Below are 14,161 nucleotides of genomic sequence, written 5' to 3'. Positions count from 1 at the left end.
TTTCAGATTGCTTGGTAAACATCAGTATTTTATTGCAACCTTTCTGGGAAATATTGTTGCTGTTTTCAAGGGTAAGAAATTGTACAGTCTTCAGGGTGAAAGAGAATGTAAGTGGCAAAGCTGGGAGCTGAATGTCCTGACTCCCACTCCTTCCCTTCAGCACTTCCTCACCCATGTCACAGTGAGGTTAATTGTGACTTGAAGACCTTGGCTTTGTCTTTCACTGAATGGTCCAGGGCAGCGCTTGCATTGCACGATATTACAATGGTTCTGCTGTTCTGCTTAATATAGGAGGGAGCACAAGGCTGTTTAGAAGGAAGTTACCAGCTGGTGAATTAAATACCAGACTCTGCCCATTTACAAGTTGTGCCTCGTGAATGTGGTGGGAACACTGCAAACCACAGGCCCCGCAAGAGGAAAAGGAGCAGCCTGGGTGGCTGTGGGGTCTGGTCATCGTGAAGAGCCCAAACCCAGGTATGGGCTTGAAGAAAGGAGAACAGCCCCGAGTTGTTAGGAGTACTCAGGCACTTGTGACTCTACATAGTTACCTGTCTCTCAGGTTTTGAGAAGAGAGCAGTTTAAATTAAAAAGGGAGGGAAGAACACAGAGACATATCTCCTTTGGAAAATCGCCTGCAAGTTAAATAGCACAAGAGCTGAGTGGAGTTTCTGGGTGCCCTGACTTGAGGGGTGGTTGTCTTTGGGGTGTGGTGAAAGATGGAGAGAGAAAAACACACATTTCAATTCTTACAATTGGGCAGGAAGCTTCTGGGATGGGCGGTGAATGCCAGTGCTTTAGGGAGGGTCCTGTTGTTATGGTACTCCAGCTACACTCTTGTAAAGTTACCATATCACAGCTGGTACTGCATCTGAAAACAGCCCCTTTTTTAGCAACTGTGAAGATTTGTATTGAGATTTCCACCCCAACCATGGCATTGGGGATTGTATCTTGCTGCAAAACACAGAGACCATCAGATCTGACTTGTCCACTGGCCAAGCTTTCTGCAGCATGAAGGCAGGAATATAAACTATCAGTGACTAAACAAATTAAAATATCTAGTGTCATAAGCAATGTGTGTTTCCCTTCTGACAAGTAAGCCCTCCTGATTTCAATGAGGAGTAGCCTGCTTGGGAAAACCATGGGCCAACATCTCATGGTGAGTGAACAGGGACTTACATAAATGCAGATGAATGTCCTGGAATCCTAAGACTCCACATGTACCTCATGGCATTTCTTGGCCACTGAGTTCAGTTGAGCATCTGAGCTCCTGGTCTAAATAATAAAACATACGAGTTCACTGCAATGTGCCCAGAATTTTAAGGCTGTGGCCCTTGGCCAGCTCTTCTATCAGTTGCTTCTATCAGGGCTGTAATCCAGGAAACTGCAAGCATGAGCTAGTTGGTTGATTGAAGACTGTGGTTTGGTGCTTTCCTGGGTAAAGGCCCTGGAGAAAGGGAGGTTGTCGCATTATCTGCATTCACACTTTTCATGTGCACTGCTGGGACTGCAAACAACAGTGTGCCAGCAAATACCACAGGCTCTGTGAGGAGAGTGTGTTCAAGAGGGAGTTTTGACAACATGTTCAGGTGCCGAAGGAGTTAACAATGAAATGGTTGAAAATACCCACTTTTTCCTCTGCTGTTCTGGAAGAAAATGAAAACTCACTCTACAAAATGTACATTTCCTTCAATAAAGCCATTCTTTGGCACTAGCATTTTGGGCAGAAAGCTGTCATCCATCATGCCATTGAGTGAGCATTTTGCAGAGAGTGGTGCGGGACATCAGCAGTGGAAAAAGGAGGAAGCCTGTGAAAGCTGCACGGGTGTCTGAGATAACGACCTCTGACAGCGGTGTCCTGCCAGGCCACATGTCTGGGGGAAGGAACGCTGGGGCTGCCTGTGGTGGCTCTGTCTTGCCACGCGGCTGATGAGTGTGTTGGGTCACCAGCGAGCGGGTGTCCTCTGTTACTCTGTGCTCTCTCTGACCAGACTGGTCCTGGCCCCAGCATCCAGGACTCCTTGTCCCTGTTTTAAAGCCCAATACACAGTGACACAAGGGTGAGGAGTGAGCAGAGAACACTGTTGTGTGCCCTGCCCTTCTTCTGTGGTGGAAGTCTCCCTTTCTCAAGGACCCTGGGTGAGGGTGATTTCAGGGAGTCCTTTCAGGTTTGCTAAAGCAGGGGCAGCCTCCAGCTGTGCTCAGTGAAGCTCCAGGCCCATGTGCAGAAGGCAGACCTCACCTGCCCAGAGCCAGGGTGGCTGTGCTAACAGCAGCCTTAGGAAGGGAAGAAAGGAGATGCTTTACAGACCTGGCTCCGAATGAGAACTGAGTCATTTGTCAAGGCTGACGGCTCTCTTGGAGCTGGTTGCCTGAGGCTAACGTGGCACACAGACAGGAGACGTAAAAATATATCTATATGCACACACAGAGGAGAGAAAAGTAACAGCTCAAAACATGTGACTGGAATTAAAATAAAAAAAAAAAAATTCCCAATTAAAGCCATGTGTGTTGGAGGATGTAACTGCTCCTGAAAGGCTCGTTGAGGCTGTTTGCATAGCACAAATGCAGCTATTCCATAATGCCCTGGATTAGAACAGGCAGGCTTCTCCAGCACATGAAATCGGTGTGAAAGCAGTGTCGTTCCTGCATGTCAGCAGTTTCCACAGCCCACCACCCTTACGGGTTAAGGTAAGGAACTGTCTTGTCACCTGTCTCGTCCTCCCAGTCACTGCTGCCAGTGCTCCTGGAGTGCGTTTCTCCGTGCAGCCGGCTGTTGTGCCATGTCTTTCTTTCACTGCTAGATGATGATGTCTCTATGCAGGAACAGAGATATTTTTTTTCAGAAGACATGCATTATTCAGTAGTCAGGATAAATGAACTCCCTTGATTTGGGCATGTGTGTAGCCCTGATGCTATATTCTCCCTTCTTTCACCAGTGTAAGGGAGGAGGGGAGCAGTGAATTCTTCCAGTGCTACAGAGCAGCCTGTGTTCTGTATAAAGCCATTGCAATACCTCTGAGGTTGCAATAAGGAGTGAACCTAAACATAAAATAAGTCTGTGGAGAGATCTCCGCTATCCATTCCTACTCATTCTGTCTCCTTAGCTGCGTGTTTCCATCAGGCAGGTAATACATGATATAACATTAAACTTCTGGCTTCATCCTGTCTATGTGCACAGTAATAAATACTTGCTGTGCCAAGGGGGACTGTGTAGCAGCAGGGAATGTGAGGGTGAGAAAGAAATACGGAGGATGGGGGGCTAAAAAAAAGGCATTGGAAGTCAAAGCCATGAAGGACATAGCCTTAGGAAGCTCAGTTTGGAAAGGGTGTCCCCTTTCCAAAGGATATTGGGTTCTGCCTCTAACCCCGCAGGCATGGCTGTAGGTGTGTGCAGCTGCGTGGCCGGGTGCTGCTGTGCAGCAAAGGCAGGAAGGACATCCTGGGGAGCTGAGGATCTGCTCCTGCTCTCAGCTGGACTGGAAGCCTCGCCTGGTGCCCTAGGGATGGGAGAGCGTCTGCTGTGGCATAACGGTAGCTGTTGTGGTGGATGGGAGAGAGAAGTGCTGAGGTTTGGAGGGAGTTTTTTTGCAGGAGTTGGATGTGCTGCAGGCCTTTACCCTACTATGTGAGGAAAACAGAAGAGGCTTTTTGGCATAGGAAAGCTTAAAAATCTGATGCTTTATCCTTTTATTCCCCTTACCAAAGGCTCAATTCCAAGAAACTTATAAAAGAACATAATTTTGTTATTTTTTATAATAACTTTTGCAATTTGCTTAAAAAGCAAATCATTATATGAACTAACTCATGATTTTGTGATAGCAGTGAGAAAATTATTAGGGAGAGTATTAGCATTCTTGCTGTATCCAGGGAGACTTTCCAAGAAAGAAAATGTTTATACGAATTCCTTCTATGGAAGAACAGGACCAGAGTCCATTTCACAGATGCAAAGATGTATCATGCTTTGATCTATGTGGCAAACTCCTATAATGATATTTGCTCGCCTGCTATTTGCCCTTGTGATCGAATTGCCCTTAATACCACGGCGTCAGAGCAAAGCCTGATGTGGTGCTGAGTCGGGGAGGAGTGGGGACTTGCCTCCGTGCACTTGATTCATCCAGACATTCTGTGCAGCGGTGCCAAGCGTTTCCAGGGTAGATGTTATCCATGGAGCTATACTAGGACAGAAGTGCTAAAAATTTGGGAAAATGTGGTGGAGGACTAAGCCACACAATCCTCTGGAAGAAGTGAAACCAGCCTGCAGGATGCTGGAGCTCCAGGGTTCCCCGCAGAGGCAGCAGACACCCGCCGCAGACTGTGCCGCACGGTGCTAGACGGTGGGTCTGTTCTCCCCGGATTAGCAAAGCAGAGCATAATTCTCACCTTGCATGTGAGCTGCGCCGCTGTGAGGAGATGGCCTGGCTGCCTGGGAATCCTGCCACACTCTGATTTATAGGCTTGCAGATTAATCTGATGGCACACATAGATTTTTCTTCCATAATGCCATGAAGAACCCAAAAGCACTTTTGCTGCTCTCCTGCTGAGTCTGGGTTTGTACAGAGGAGCTGCAGAAACTATCTAGAGATGGTGGCAAGGGCAGGAGAGGACCCCGACCGATGTCTGAGCTCTTGGGGAGCCTCTGTTTCCTGTTTTTTCAGACAGATGTGGAATATTATCTTTACAAAATCCACAGGGGTGCCCTGTGGCTGTGCAACAGCCTGGGAGAACAGCAGTGTCCTGCACCTGAGCTCTCATGCTGTTTGCCAAGGCAGCCGTTCAAATGTACGAGTGTGTCTGGGCTTATTTCTGATTTTAAGCACCCCTGAAATTTTCAGGGAGAGCATGACAATGCTTCTAACAGCCCTCGGAGCATGAGACAGCTGCAGAAAAACAATGTAGAATCGGTGCAATCTGCTCTGTTACAGCTTTGCCAGTGAAAATCTGTCCTAGTGTCTGGCGTCGCTTCCAGCCTGGACGCAAGCTCTGCCCACCGGCTCCTTGTGACCTCGGAGAACCACCATGTCTGTTTTCCTTTGTGGCTTTCTCTAGTTAGGGCACAGAGGACTGTAATCACCGAGGGAGGAACTATCACGGGCTCTCTCTGATGTGCTCTGGCTTGATGTCACCCTCTTTACTGGCTTTACCAAGTTTGAAAAAGGAGTTGCTGCTTGTTTGGATTTGCTGGACTTGATCACTTCGTCCTGCTAATTGCTTTTCAATGATTTCTGCAGAAAGTAAAGAAGGGCCACGTTTGTGCTGTTTCTGTCACTTAGATCACATCCAAATCCCTTTTAAGTGTGAGTGTTGGTGCAGTCTCTTGGTGAGCTGCAGTTGCTCAGCAGCTTCCTGGCTCAAAGCCTGGATGGCCCAGGAACATGAGATCCTGGGGTGTGTGTTTTCAGATAGACCCCAAAGGCCTTTCTCTTGCTTTTAAATACTTGGCCTGGGGCTGAGGGAAAGCAGATGAGGCAGGAGGGGAACAGAACCAAATTGGCTGTTGGTTGCCGAGGAGTCAGTGGAAAAACTGTGGTGTGAACTTTGTCATCGCTGCCTTTTACCCTGCATCGTGACGAGAGCCCATTTGCCGTAGTGGTTTGCGTGGGTACGTGGGTAGGGCAGAGGCAGTGTGCAGGGGGTGTGGACAGCCTCCCCGACTGCTGGCGCTGGGCAGATGCAGGGCAGGTTTGGGATGAGGCCGTGCATGTGGAGGGGGCGTGGGCAGGGGGCTGGGACAGGCAGAGAGGTAGCTTCCCTTGGCTGGCTGGGGTTAAACTCCTTAGTGTTGCTGGGACTTGGCAGCATCTTTTCAATATGCAGTTGTTTTCCTGCTGCAAGTCCATGCTCCAAGGCAGGAGCAATTGGCAGGTTGAGAGAGGAAGGAGAAGGGGGGCTGCAGTTGGAGGGGTTTCCAGGCAGCTTGAACCAAGAAAAGACTTGGGCCTGTGGCCTCTGTATTTCTGGGAAGACAAGACTTGCTTTCACTTGGCTTCAGAAAAGCAGCCTGGCTGTACAGGAAGGGAAATCTTCTAAGGTCCCTCAGCCTGTGCAATTATGCAGCATAACTGGAACAATTGTGCTGGGCGGCATTTGTGGAGCTGAGCGTGACCCTGCTGGCAGCTGAGGGGGTGGCAGGATCCTGGGACAGGAGTTAGAGGGAGGCTGCGATGCCTCACAGTCAAAGCTGTCTCATAGCTCAAGTCCTAGGCTGCACGCTCACTTCAGCTAACCTGAGCGGGCGCCGCTGTCTTGTAGCTCCACTGTGGTCCATGAGGACTCATCTCCAGCTCTGATGAAGAGGACAGGAGGGGCCAGGCAGTCCCCTCTCGTTCTGGGAGAGCAGCCGGGCTGGGGTCCAGGCAGTTGTAGGGAGGAGGTGTCTGAGTCTGCACATCTCTCGTCTCATTTACAGCACTTCTGAATTTGGAAAGACAATTCCCCCAGACCAGAATCCAGCTGTTTTCAGTAACAAGTTTGGCATGAATGAACCCCTGTCTATTGGTGGGTAATAGAAGTTGAATAGCATAAATAAAATGAGTAATAAAGAAATAAATCAGCTGTTTTCATTGTATAGCTGTTGATGACTGTTTTTCTACTGTATATCATAATTGTAACCCCATGTATTTCATAGCAGGAGCAATCTGCTGATTTAAATCACAGCATATATTTTAGTGACCTAATTGCCAAAGTAATGTTATAATGAAAAGCCATTCAGACTGCCTGTCCTCTCTTGCCCTCTGGTTTCTGGAAGTGACTGAAGGAAATAGCACTTCACTTCTGGTGAAATCATCCCAAGAGTGTTGTTTCATTGCAGTGTGATGGATTAATTTCACTGAAGGCACTAGCATTGTACAAGAAAGCAAAACGCTCTTGGAAAACTCAGGAAGTTTTCCTCATTGTGCTGAGTTCATTTCAGACATCCTCAGTGACAAAATATGAATGCCTAAAAGTCCATCCTGTCACGGGTGCTGGCTTGCTCGGCACTCTGCGTGGCAGATGTTAGAGCTGGTACCTTTGACTGTGATCTGTGGGTATGAGACAAACTACTGACAGCACAGATTGAGCATCCTCCTTTGTGCCTCCTGGGGAGGAAGGACCATCCTCAGACACGAGAGCGTTGTTAGTCCACTGGTGTTTGGCAAGGCCTCTACGCTTGTTTTCCTTTAGCTGAAATAGCTGGTGGGGGTAGTGGTTGGGTTTATACCTTGCTGATGAGCCATGCAAGGAGATTATGTTCCAGGCTCTTCGTAAGGTTTCATTCTCACTCTCCTTGTGAGTTCTCCTGCACAGTCCTGCTTCAGAGGCATTTTGATAAGTTCGTGTTTGGTGCGTTTATTTTTTTAATTTGGGAGTCAGAACATGTTTTAATGAATTAATTTTCAAATTGGTATCTCCTTAATCATAATTTCCTTAGACCCTGGAAAATATTTGCATCTTATAATTTAAGTACTTTGAAACTGGGCATCAAGTGAAACTGTTAACCAGGATGAGATGAAATTCACATTTGCACCTTAATCCCATCTGAGCTTTCTCAAGTGCTGCAAGGTAATTACATCCCATCATGCTCCTTTGATATTTGAGTAATTTTAGAGCACAAAGGCTTAAATTTGTGCTCATTGCCTTTTAGAGGTTTCACTCAGATGACACAGAAAAATTTCGTTGTATTCTCTGTTTTTGCTATGGGTTAAGCTGTATTTGTGGAAGGATTTGGTACACGGATTCAAGATAATTATTACCAGTGTATAATTTATTGAAAGCTCGATCCTTCCAGGTGTAGAGAAGGTTTCTAGAGGTCACGAGTATCTGAAGGTCCTGGAGTTAGGGGCATTTCTTTGGGCAGGATTAGGTCTTCAGTGATTGTTTGGCATCATGTTTAGCTGGTGGCATGAGCTGTGCGAGCATCCTTGCCCGAGTGGAAGACGCTGCACCTCATCCCCGACAGAGCAGCTCTAGTTTGAGTGGTTTACTTGGCACTTGCAAGGGAGGACCTGGCAGAGGTGCTGGGAGTCAGGGCTCCTGGCTTCCTTTCCATCCTCTACAGCTGACTCACTGCAGGTAAGTTATGTCTTGCTGTATCTTAGCTTCATTTTTGCAAAACGGGGTAATAGCTACCCTCGCACCTTTGCAAAATATTTTGTGGTCCTTAGGTTGAAAAGTTTCTACGCATACCAGTTCAGCATCTTAAATTGCTTCAAAAAATGCTACTTAAATGAGCAAATAACTCCCATCTGCCTTCAGTTCTCACTGTCCCCATGGATCAGAGCCACAGAGGTAGTTGTTCTGCATGGCCCTTGGTCAAATGGGAGAGTTGTGTGCAGCCTCAGGGGAGTTGTCAAAGCAGCGCAGTGCTGGATGACTTTTGCTTTCAAGCAGGCAATGGGGAGTTTGAATTTGAATTTCTGACAATGACGCAGCTTGTTGGAGCCATTATGAATTGAAATGGGGTCTTATTCAGCTCTGCTAATAAGAGGGTAAATGCAACTAAATACAGCTGTCTTCCTCACTGTCATTTGGTATTTATTAGCAAATATGCAGTGGAATTGAATCCCTTGTAAGTACTCTGCAGCTAATGGTAGATAGCAATTAACTGAAATGACTACTGTTGAGCACTGATGCTACCATCAGTGAGTGAGTGGAAGAGGAAATCTGGAGCCAGCACACAGACCCAGCAGCTTCCAGAACTCCCTGTAGTTTTCCCCTCTGGATTCTCTGTTTTATGCCCTTATCAAAAGACTGCAGTGAAAACTGCTTCATCTTGGTACTCCCTGGAGCTCCAGCTTGAACAAACACTTCTGAAGCAGCAGTAAGTGTGTGTATATATATATATAATTTTATTATTTTCAGTTCAGGGGTCACTGAAAGGACTCACTGCAATACTACTACCAGTGAAAATGTGTGGAGTGGAAACCTTCTCCCCTCCAGATGTGCTGGTGGCACAGAGCTGCCTCTGCAGCACCTCATGTGCGTCAGATGCGAAGGAAACTGGCCCAGGCACTTGGAACTAATTCAGAAGCTGAGAAGGACTGGGTGCAGCACTCATTGTTTCATCTTTGGCCTTTCCTCTCCAAACAAAATAAGAGGTTTTGTTTTCTTCCCCTCACTAATAAGGTGACATGTAGGCCAAAGTGCCCCTGAGGTTCTGCCCTCCATTGACTGGAGGGAAACCAGCTTCTGTGTGCTGGCTTCAAACTACCAAAAGTAGCCTGAGCCAGGCAGATTTCAGGTATATCTTGATTTGTTTGTCACCCTTCCCTTCCAGCCTGTGTTTGATACTGTGCCTTGTGGGGAAACTGCTTGTCAGGAGGGGATTAGTGCTTGAGTTGTGACGTGGGTGTGAAGCGAGGGGCCGTGCTGCAAGGAGAGCTGTCAGCAGGGTGGAGAGGCATCGCTGGCCATGTTGCACAAGAACTTGTCTCAGGAGTGAGCTAATTGAGTATTTTCATTAGTGCCCTCCCTGCACAACAGAGCAGGTTGCTAATGGGTGTGTTGGTGATACGGAGGTATGAGCAGTGCAGGGGAGGATGAGTATTGAATAGGAGGAACTGAATGACTGATAGGTCTGGTGTCATGGCAATGTGATGATATGTAATAGTATGAAGTTGTAAGCACGTGTACTAGTAATAAGATTTTCTTCTCAGAGATGGAAGCTCATCATTTGGGAGCAAGTGAGAGAGAGGCAGCTGTGCATGTGCTGGTGGTACAATGACGTGAGCCCCAGCCTGCTCCGAGGAGAGCGTTGCTTGATGAGGAGCAAGGACCCTGCCTGGGGCAGAGTAGCCGGAGGGAAACTGCTTGAAACACGTTGTGAGATTGTGAGAGTGCCCCAGGCGGAGAAGAGCGGTCTAGTCCAGCTTGTAGTGCTGGGCCAAGGCTAAACAGGTATAAATTCACCACAAGTAAATTCGGGCTGTGCATCAGGAGGATCTGGGATAGCTTTCCTCATGTAGAGAAGCCCTGGAAAATAGACCCTTTGTCAAACGCAGTGTGGACTTGGGCACAGGAGAAGCTTTGTGAGCTGTTCGTGTGGGATGGGAGCTCCCTCCGTTGTGGCCCCGTGCAGTGAAGGGGAACAGTCCCTGGGGAGCTGGAGCAGCTCCTACCTGGCTGTGTTAGCTGGTGGTGCAGAGCCATCAGCTGCTTTTCACGTACAGGAGCTCTGCAAAGCCTGGGAGAGGAAATTACTAAAGGGGAATAATTCCTAGCTTGATTACTTTCTTTAAGGATGTGCTGCCAGTTAATTATTTAAATGTATATTTAGTTAGTTAAGCCAGAGAATATACGTTTACACTGAGCACCTGATAAACTTGATCCCTTTTTGATTGGGAAAAAATGTTTAATTGCCCCTGTCATCAGTGCTCTGAAATCACATTTACTTTTGTATAAAATTCAATCAGATTGCAAGTAAGGTGCTAAAATCTGTTGCTTCATTAATTCATATCAATAGATGTGAATTATTTTTTTTACTATGGTTGGTTTTTTTGGTGGGTTTTTTTCTGCTTTACTTCCTGTCTAAAAGCTTGGGTTTTATTCCTGACTTTAGAACTATAGCAGCTCTGATTGGGAATGAATTTTGCAATCGCCCCCACTAATATGAATCAAATAGCTATAAATATCTTTACTTTTTTTTTTTTTTAAAAGGCAGTTTCACCTTGCAGGCAGGAAGAGGGTCTCTTGCCCTGCGAGATTTACAATATTTTAAGGCAGCAGACAACTGTCTCCTAGCTCTGTCTTGTGACATGATTATTTTCTGTACAGCTTGATGGATTTGTTGTCAGCAGGGTAAGTGCTGTGAGCAAAACAGTCCAAACAAGGCAGCCCTGAATGTGTGGAAGGTGGGTTTGAAGTAAGACAAGTTTAATTGCTGGACACTGTATGGTCTCTCCTTTTTCTGCCCGCCTGGAGTGGACGTGGGGCTGAGGTGCGGACCTGAGAGGTGGGATGTCACCGTGTCCTACTCTGGCTTCTGTGCCCGTATCTCCTGGGCTGCAGGAGCTGTGGCAGCCTTGAGCTTCGGGTCAGTGTGTAGCCCGTGACCCTGCAGAATAGCTCTTGGCTAAAGGCAGGCTGCACTGTTGTTTTCCAGCCTAGCAGGGGGAGGACAGGCGTGATGTTGTCCATGCAGTGTTATTTTCTTGGAATATTTGGCAAGGAAGGAGCAAAGATTTGGGGGAGAGCACGGTGTTGGGAGGTCTGACAGTCGCTCCAAGCTTCTGAACACACGTTACGAGTAGTGTTCCCCCTCTGGGGACCTATATCATCACCCAGGTCCTAATTATAGTGCTGTTTTGACAGCAGTCATGGTGATTATGGTTAATGGCACTGATAACACCTTGTGCTGTTTGTTTTGTTTCTTACTTGGCAGTGTTGTCAGCATCCCCAGTGCTCCTGGGACCATCGCTGCCTTCTCCATATTGCTGTGTTGCTTGAAAATGTTTGATGTGTAAGAGTCCTCAAATTTTGTCTGTGTACCTTTTGTAAAGGAACATTTTTGCTCTTAAGACAAGGCAGCCAAAAGGCGATCTGTGATACAGATCATCATTAGCTGCTATCTGGCAGTGATGAATGACCCTGGGAAACATTGTTAAAGGCAATATCTGCTCTTCCTGTTCTTCTCGGCTCTTTCTGCCTTCAGATCAGTTATCCTTTAAAGAATAAGTTGAGGAGGAGGGAGGGTGGCCCTCCCCTGTGCAGTATTGGAAAGAGACTTCCTCATCCCTGTGTCACCGCACGGTGGAAGGTCGCCCTGTTCTGCCTCATATGACTGTCAGAAGCAACATCCATTCCCTGGTTTGAAATATTGCAGCTGTCGCATTGATGGGGGCCAAGTGATCTGCCAGCGTTATGCCACTCACTCCTCTGGCAGAATGTTGTGCAGATTGTCTAACTCATTTGTGGCCAAACACTGGGTTTATATTTGGCCTCTTACTGCTTTTAAAAAATTTGTTCTTTTTGTTGCGTTTGCCCTTTTTGAAGCACCTTTTGCAAAAGGATCTCAAAGTGCTCTGGGAGCCACCTTAATTGCTGTTTTACAGATGTGTATGTAACCCAAGGTGTGGAGAAGCTGCAGGACTTGCTTAATGCTCCATCTGGGAACTGATGCTGGGACTCGCTGCTGTACACACCGGCACTGTTCTGATTTCTTCAGACAACTGATGTCTTCAAAACTTTGTTCTTATCCTGCTAGACTTGACATAGACATGTCATCTCCACGCATTCAGAAGAAAACATTTTTCTACACATGATGTAGACTTGCTTTGGTCTAGGACTTGATCTGACAATGTTGTGAGACCTTCCTGGCTGCTTGTGGTGGGCCTGGAGTCTGGGATGTGACTTCTCTGAATACTTGGAAATCCTGCTTATCTGGAGGAATGCACAAGTCTGTATGAGTGGTTTGCACTGATTTAGGGTGAGGCTTAGGGACCACTCCAAGTGAGCTTCCCCCGCTCCCCATATCTTTGTTCAAACCCACAGTCAGGGACATACTGTGCTGTTAGCTAAAAGGTTGAGCGTGGTGGGAGAATTGCATTAACAAGCCCCAGCGTCTTAGCTGTGGAAAAGCAGCTCATGTTCTGCAGTATCTCTCTTCTGAACCACACCATATGGCCAAGCCCAGCACCTTCAGCTTGTCAGCAGTAATTTGCTGGCTCAGGAAGGACTGAATCTTCTTTTCTGGTATTAAGATATGAATAGTAGGTGCTTGCTGAGGTGGTACAGGTCCAGGCATGTTGCCTGTGTGTCAGCAGAGGAGAAACTTAATACCTGGGGGCTGGGGGGTAGAAGGCTTTGCCTTCACAGATAGGGATGGTTTGGAGCCCATTTAAATGGGCTGGGATGTGCTCTGTGGGATCTGCCATCTCCTGCTTTTCCCCAGTCTGAGAACTGCTCAGATCATTTCTGGAACTTGCAAAGCTTCCTGGGTGGCAGATGGATGAGGCCTCTTTGGAGTCTGTCAAACTATGAGTGCTTCTGCCCAAAGGTAACCCTCTTTTGGAGGAACCCTGAGCTCCTCACCTGACAAGGAGAGGTTCGTAGCAGCAGAAGTCCTTCTGCTCTTGGAGCAAAGAGGCGCCAACAGAAATAGCTGGTATGACCATAGAGGCAAAGTGCTTTGGGAGGACACCAATTCAGAAAGGAGGGAGCTGCTTGCCTTTGACCATCTCGTGGACTCTTCTAGGGCCATTTTACTTTGGGCAGCACTGAAAATATGTGAGTGAATCAAGACGCTCCCTTGTTCTGGATTTCAGCTGTGAACTCGCCCATCTGCTGCCTGAAACCAACAGCGGATGAAGGATATTGTATTTGTTAGAGGAAAGAAGACGTTACTTTCTGTAGGTCTCTGGAAACAAAAGCAATGCTCCTTTCCCCTTTGCTTTCAAGGGCAGCGTACAGAGAGAAAAAGAATTGTCCCAGATAAACACAATTCAAGATTCCGGCAACTTAATGGTGATGTTGCCCACGCAGATGGAGTGAAGACTGGAGAACAGCTGAAAACTGGAGAGCGGTGCATGTTGTACGGACATGAAGATGCCATCAGCATCTTCAAAACCCTGGGTCCTGCCTGTGAACTTAACAGAGAGACCTGTCTGCAAAATTGTTCCAAGTAGACCTCAGCCCCGCTGCTTCCTTCTGCCAGTGGGCTTGGAGCTCTGGGTTTATGTTCAGAAAATGCGCAACCTGCAGAAGAAGAGGTAGGGGAGGGCTCAGGCACGTGCTGTGGGAGGAACTGGGGCTGTAACTTGAGTCTGTCCTTACTGACTATTTTCCCTTCCCTTTGCCAGTCTGTGGAGGTGGTTCAGGTTGGCTCCCTTGAACAGCAGATTCCTATCTTCTGCCTAAATTGCCCTTCTAGTCTTTTCTTACAGACAGTTGAGCTATGGCCTTTGGAAGCTGTTGTAGGTGGCATGTTTCAGTGTGCTTGAGTTTGTTCATTGACCTTTAGTGAGTTCTTCTGCCCTTGGTGTTGCGTGTCTGGGTGCTTTTAAGCCTACAGTGACTGAACTGCATGTGAAGTTGCTTCTTAAAACTAGCTCTGGCTGTGGGGCCCCAAGGATGTGGGAAGGGCAGGTGGGTTTTAGAAGTAGGTTATGTTTCTATTAATAATTGCTATCCTTGACTCTTGTCCCTTTACGTGACAGCAAAGGCTTGGCAGAGCACAATGTGGAGAGAA

The 14,161-nt window shown here is 47.3% G+C and overlaps 1 protein-coding gene across 3 annotated transcripts in view; it reads left to right on the top strand.

Annotated features, from left to right (window-relative positions):
- The window catches only part of GPSM1 (G protein signaling modulator 1), an 82,333-nt gene that overhangs the window by 9,663 nt on the left and 58,509 nt on the right, over positions 1 to 14,161 (top strand). Inside the window, exon 1 of one of the 3 annotated variants that reach the window (XM_074845937.1) lies at positions 12,748 to 13,682. The exons of the other annotated variants lie outside the window; for them this stretch is intronic. Coding sequence (XP_074702038.1) covers positions 13,513 to 13,682 — 170 coding nt within the window. The 5' untranslated portion in view covers positions 12,748 to 13,512. Of the gene's footprint in view, positions 1 to 12,747; positions 13,683 to 14,161 lie in introns of those variants that run through there. 3 annotated transcript variants of the gene reach the window in all.

The sequence above is a fragment of the Strix aluco genome, chromosome 20 (assembly GCF_031877795.1).
Source record: "Strix aluco isolate bStrAlu1 chromosome 20, bStrAlu1.hap1, whole genome shotgun sequence".
NCBI classification, from domain to species: domain Eukaryota; kingdom Metazoa; phylum Chordata; class Aves; order Strigiformes; family Strigidae; genus Strix; species Strix aluco.
Note: the sequence above shows the minus strand (reverse complement) of the source record. Positions and strands in the feature narration are given on the sequence as shown.